Here is a 6,718-nt window from a genome sequence, read left to right on the forward strand (position 1 = left end):
TAAATAAATAAATATCACGGGACAATTCACACCAATTGACCTAGTCCCAAAGTAAGCTTAGCAAAGCTTGTGTTATGGATAGGTACTAAGCAACGGATAAATATAATTATATGTATAGATAGATACGTACTTAAATACATATTAAACACCCAAGACCCGAGAACAAACATAATAATATGATTTGAGAAATTCGGCAATTTGTTTATATGCATATTGTTTTTATACGTTCTCAATATTTCGACAGATTGAAATTCTGATGTTTGTGTTATGAGAAATGAAAATTCGTTTTTATGACCACCATAACACATCCCATTAAACCTAGATTTGAAGACGGCCAGATTTCTATCTGATCGCTGATATGCTGATCGCTACATCTGGAAACACTTAGCTGTCCGCATAACAAAGGACGAGCGAAAACGCTTTCTGAGGATTTTAGGGATCCTGACAACAAAAGGGTGAAGACCCAGTCTACGTGGTCGACCTGTGAAAGGAAGGAGCTAGTGCCGCGACATTTTCTTAACTGTTTCCATTGTCGACAGATGCGGGGTTGACGCGCGATGGGCGGCGTCACGTGACCGCCGATGGCGCCAAACGCGCGCCCGCCGCAAGATGGCGCGCGAGCCGGGCGCCAGCCCTGGCTCCCTGTAAGTACCTTTATAAATGGAGTAGGAGTGTCCTGGCAGAGGTAATGTAAAGCACCATGGACGTACCCAAGAGGGGGGGGGGCAAGGGAGGCTGCCCCCCTGGACATTGTATGCTTTACAATAGTTTTGAATAACCTCACAAGCCGTGTTGTGGTAATGCGTGTAAGGTGTGGCATGTGTGAGCCCCCTGTTACGTAGATGATAACACTACATTTTTAGGTCAATCACTGGTAAGTGTTAAATGATCTTCTACGCTGTTCTCGGTCTTCCCCTTCTTATTTGTTCTTTTACTACGAGTAGATTTTGTTGCTATCTAATCTGCTTAAAGATTAGTTATAAAAACATGATAATAAATATCCAAGAGATTGAAAGATCCAAGGATTGGTTTTATTTCTCTTTTAAATCTTCAGGCAAACGAAGAAAACCGTCAAGTCCCGGAGCAACATTAGCATTCTGATTGTCGAAGGCACCTGCCGGTGCATCTGCGCCGAGTTGTTTCACTGCACTGATTCTCTCTCGCGACTATTTACTATTACGCTTGCAGTTTTAATTTTGGCATCTACAAGCTCTGCAAAGTCTCAGTGAAATTGTAAACATTGTTACGAGGTCGCGCTGTCACTAAATCGCCAGAGTTTCACTATTTTTAGCCGGCGTCTTCCGTCTGTCTGACTGCCACCTGCTGTCCTTAGATATGTTTGCTCTTGAACGTAAATATCTGTCCACACTAGGCACAAAGCTGCACCCAGTAACATGCAATACCTACTGATCTACAACACGCCAGACTACAAGATAACTTTGACTAAATTTAATTTGGTTTCGAATCATCTGTTCCGATATAACTCTTGAACCGTAGCGGAGTGGGTCGCGGGGAATCCTCCCGGAATTCAGCGGCGAGTAGCGGGGGACGCTCGGCCGCTCTAAATTCGTCGCACTCGCCGCCAAGCTTTTCGGCGAGCCGCGCGCGCAACCGCCGCCCTCTCTAAATATAGGATCGTGTGCGCAGGTCTCCGTACGTGACGCTGGGAGCAGTGCGGTACGCGGTCCGCCGAGCGCCGCCGCCGCGGGTGTGCCCTTGCCGCTGCTGCTCCGAGGAGGCGGTGGCGGCGTGCCTCGGCCGCGCCAAGCCCGACCGCCGCACGCTGGAGCGCTTCCAGCGCCGCCTGGGCCGCGGCGCGCGCAACGAGCGGCCCTCGCGCCACCAGCTGCTCCAAGACCTCACCAAGCGGCTGCTGCCGCGCGGCCACACCGCGCCGCCGCTCTCCCCGCAGCCGCCGCCGCCGCCGCCGCCGCCTCCGCCGCACTCAGCGCCCGTGCTGCCGCCCGTGCCGCCTCCGCGCCTCCGGCACCGGCACAGTCCGCCGCGCGGCGTCTCTGTCGACCGTTACGACAGCGACATCTTTGATACCGAGAAGATCACTCTGATGCGAGTCGAGCCCCGATCGATCGTCGGGTCGTACGCGCAAAAAACTATACCGTATCGTAGTGCCTCGTTCTCTCAAGGTGATTGCACGCAGGAAAAGTATTATCGGGCTACGAGCCGTCTGCCTTCGGTCTTCGATTTCGGTAGTAAGAGTGAGAAGGCTAGGGTGGAGCGGGCTGGCTCGTCGTGCACGCGTAACGATGAATCAGCTAGCCTCGCGACAGAGGAGACGGTGACTGAGGGCGGTTCGGTCGCGTCGGTCGACTCGGCTGTGGGATCCGACGAGGGCCTTTTGGCGCACGCGTCACCGGCGCCGCGGTCGCCGCCGCCTGAAGGCCCGCATAAGCAGCTCGGGACGCGCTCGCTGACGCACCCGCTGCCGCGTCGCGTGCCCCCTGTGCGGGAGGAGGGCTCGAAAGTCGCCGGTGGTAGTCTGCCCGTGCTTATGACACCGCGCGTCTTACACGAATTACGTGAAGAAAGTGACGGCTCGCAGGCCGATAGTGCACAAGCTCATAGCGAAGGAACATCGCCCCTCGAACCGGCCCAGCCCTTTGCTTTCCCACCGCTCCCCGATCCCCCAGCGAATGCGTGTGCTAATGTGGACTGTGAGTGTTTAAATTTCCCCATCGAACGGGAGGAATCCGCGTCGAATGTTGCAAGTACTATACCAGTGCCAGTGTATGAGTGTATAGTGAAACAGTGGTCGAACGAGTTACCGCCGGACGAAACGCCGCGCTCAACAGCATCAGACGGATCGGACAGAGACAAGGAGGACGAAACCATCACTAGTGAAAAACTTGCTCATTTATTACAGGCTGTAAATAAAACTAACACTGTAGCCACTATCGGTATAAGAGAGAGAAGACGGCCACTACACGATAAGAAAAGAAGGAAAGGGATATACATAACGACGACTAGCGATGATGGTGGCGAGGAGTCTCCGCCTGTAAACGGTTGTAAGCGTGAAAACAGCGACGCCTCTCTCCAAGAGATGCGGTTATCAGCTGAGACACGAACTTCATCTTTACTAGGAGATAAATCTGATGATTCTTGTGCAAATGGACCTCCGAGTCCTGTTGATCCACCTCCGCAGATGTGGCCCAGAGCTGAAGATTTACGTACACGAAGAGCGAGATTCTCCCATCAAAGTTCAGATGAAAGAGAGGAGGATTCATCGTGCAGAATGAGGCGAAAATATGGCGTTACGTCGCGAGGCGATTCCCCATCTGAGGCAGAGAGCGATTCGTATTCTAGGGACCGGACAGCTTCTCCTTCTCCTTTTAGCCCTTCAGACACTTCTGATGTGGAAGTCAAGCGGCAACAGTTCTCTAAAGGGCCTTACGGTAGAAATTTGGAGCCGCCGTCTACGCGTTCGGTCGAAGTGGGCCGGCGTAGTTTTTCTGATGCAACTGTCACTGGTGGTCGTAAAATAAGTGCCGGAGCAGCATCTACAGTCGGGACGAGGCCTAGAGGCCCCACGCACGTCAGGGCTACTTCGTCTCCTTCTAAGCTGGCCGGAGTGAGACCAGGAGCAGATTTACTGGCGGAGCTGCTGAGAGGCAGTTCTGAAGCTCTTTCCAACACTTCTACATTCGACAACGTCGTGCTGACACAGCACCAATACAACGTAAGTACCTAATTTATTTTCATTACCTTAGTGTGTACCTATTGACCCCGATATGCGTGCAAGAAACAACAAAGTGGAAGCATCGGGATGTTGTTGTGTTTATCTTCGCAGAAAATAGCCTAAAGCAAACGAGCTTGTCTTATTGCCAAAGTTTATTTCGATTTATACACTAGAAATTCTTGGGGCTTTCTGTGTGAAGTATTATAATAATAATAAAGTCATAAAGTGGTTTCAGTGCAGTAAGATTTGCACGATCGAATTCGAGGCCGGTTGCGAATAGCGATTGGACAAAAGAGCATATACGTGGATGATATTCTCGTGCATACGTCGTTTTAGTCTCGCCGTTGTATATGTCTTGGGTTTCCCGACTTTTTGGTCCAATGTCAGCTGACTCACTCGCACGCAGCTGTTCCAGAAACATTAAAAATCTTAAGGGCAACATATTAATAACACTGACACTGAACTTAAGATTCGTCAACAAATTTATTTTACGTTTCTTGAAATTTCATTATGAAGAATGCGGGGAATGAAGTACTTTTTAATTGGTGAATTTGGGTTATTTTTAGGTTCACGCACTTTAAAACGTATGCGCGGTTATGAAAAATACTTTATTCTAAGTGGCTTTCAACGTTGTGATTTGGAGTGAATATCATTTAAAAACAACGGCCAGGTTGAGTTTTTCGAGGACATCATTTTAAAATATTAAATACTTTTTGTCATAAATATACCTACGTCACTTTGGCAGTTCTGGCGAATCAAATAATACCTGATGAAGTCGAAAACGGTCCAGCTTTAGGAAGGACCAAAGAAATACCTAGATAATATACATGCCTACACTCTAAAATATAACCCTCCTTTGGGCACTTGGCAGTCGGTAAAATGTAGCAAGTTAAAATATTCGACTGTTACCGATCGCGGAGTATTTGACAACTCCTGATTTTGCCATATCTTAATATTATTATAAAAATATACAGACAGTGTTTAGCGAAGAGAAAATTTAAATCGGTAGAAAATTGGATTTATAGTGATTTTTTGAAAAACCTATATACCTGTCTCTTTCTCAAACACTTTTCTCTATGCAGCAAGTATGGCGGTACTGGCGTGTGACGTCACATGCTAGTATGTCTTTCTCTGTCTAATCATGAATTTCAAACCTTTATAACTTTGTTATTTGTAAAGGTACCTTAAAAATTGTTTTTTAATTCGATAACAGGCATTGTGTAGTTTTAATTTATAAAACATGTACAAAATAGTCAAATACCGTATTATGTTGGAGACGACGAAGTAGATCGCAAAATTAGCAATATTGTAGCTACAATGTGGATCGATAAACATCTATACAACGATCGATACACGCAAGTCGACTCGTTCAATAACCCGCTGTCAATATGTCCTATCATCTGCTCGATTCCCAAAAGTTTATAAAAGCAAAAACAATTTTTTTTTCTTTTTCTTGTGCTGTGCTGTGAGACCTTGTCATTTACAAAATTCTGGGCCAATTGGGGGTACGGGAGTACCCTATTAATCGTCATCCGTCATTACTTTGAAAAATCGTATCTCAAGGTAAAGGAGCAGCAAAATAATTGTTATCGTTAATCGATATGGACGCCAAAGTAACGCCTGATTCAATACATTGTCTATTAGCTGACCGTTATAATTATAAGCGTTACCAAGATTACGTAATGTAGTTTATATTACATAATAACCGTTTTTTGTCCGAAGTTGCCAAATTACCGACGCGTCGGCACTGCGAAACCCATGAAAATCGTAAATATTGGATTGATTTTGTGCAGAATTTCTGATTCTGAGGTGAAATTTTGTATAAGTACATGGTGTTAAAAAAATCCTGTGCGATAATTGGACCCACGTTAAGGTGATTACTAATGCAATGCAAGTGAAAAACCGGCCAAGAGCGCGTCGAACACACCCGAAATAGGGTGCCGGAGCCATTACGAAATAATAAGTATTCTTTTTCTAAAGATTTCGTATTTTGTACGGAATATTCCAAGTTTAGGTATATTTTATACCTTGGGCTGCTGTTTACTCTTAAACTACTGATAATTCTCAAGAAAACTTAACCGTTATAGTTTTCCTTGTAAGTTTGATATACTTACTTACTACCATCCTGTTTTTTTTCCACCCACCGGTTTAGATTTTAGAGGGGGGGGGGGATCGATTTTAATGAAAATTTGCACTTTAAAGTTGAATATTTTGCAAACGAACTGAATCGAAAAATCGTTTTAGCAACCCCCTAATGGTTTTAAAACATCTATCCAAAGTAACCCCACACTACAAGGTGATGAGAAAAAAAAACACCCCCACTTTACGTCTATGGGAGGTACTCTAAAAATTTTTTATTGTACCGTTTTGTCGGCATAGTTTACATATATATCCGTGGAAAATAACAGCTTTCTAGCATTGATAGTCCCTGAGCAAAGCCACGGATGGACAGACAGACAGACAGACATAGCGAAACTATAATATAAGGGTTCCGTTTTTGCCATTTAGGCTACGGAACCCTAAAAACATTAAAATTCGGGAGTCAAAAAAATGTTTTGTATGGAGATAAAGTCTTCTTGAGTGAGACTCCACTTCCATCCAAAACTTTTTTCGAATTAAAATATTTTTCCGTAATTAGTAATTAATATCATTAATGTTAAATTATAGATAAGGATTTTATAACACTATTTATGGCTAGAAATAAATGTCAATTTTGTAGATAGAAAATTTTATTGAAAGAAGATGCGTTTGATTTTGTAAACAATTTAAACTGCGTTCAAAGATTTTTGTATAAGCCCTTATCTGAACCGGGAATTGAACCCGCCAAATGATAAAAAATAACACCACACCTAATTTTATCGAATTTGACATTTATCTGAATTACGATAACATAAAATGTTAAAATGTAAAAAAAATATTATGTAGCCTCGCTGCTAAAAAACGCGAGATCAGCTCAATGCCTCGTTTGCAATGTACCTATCAGCCAAATATGTGGTCTACCACCCTAAAGTTGATAATCGTTTG

The 6,718-nt window shown here is 44.8% G+C and overlaps 1 protein-coding gene across 1 annotated transcript in view; it reads left to right on the top strand.

The window, feature by feature from the left end:
* Positions 1-6,718, top strand: part of LOC141439227 (rho guanine nucleotide exchange factor 17) — a 166,097-nt gene that overhangs the window by 53,702 nt on the left and 105,677 nt on the right. The window contains 2 exon segments of the mRNA XM_074103430.1: positions 540-644; positions 1,648-3,694. Coding sequence (XP_073959531.1) covers positions 610-644; positions 1,648-3,694 — 2,082 coding nt within the window. The 5' untranslated portion in view covers positions 540-609.

This window comes from Choristoneura fumiferana, chromosome 20, assembly GCF_025370935.1.
Source record: "Choristoneura fumiferana chromosome 20, NRCan_CFum_1, whole genome shotgun sequence".
Lineage (NCBI taxonomy): Eukaryota > Metazoa > Arthropoda > Insecta > Lepidoptera > Tortricidae > Choristoneura > Choristoneura fumiferana.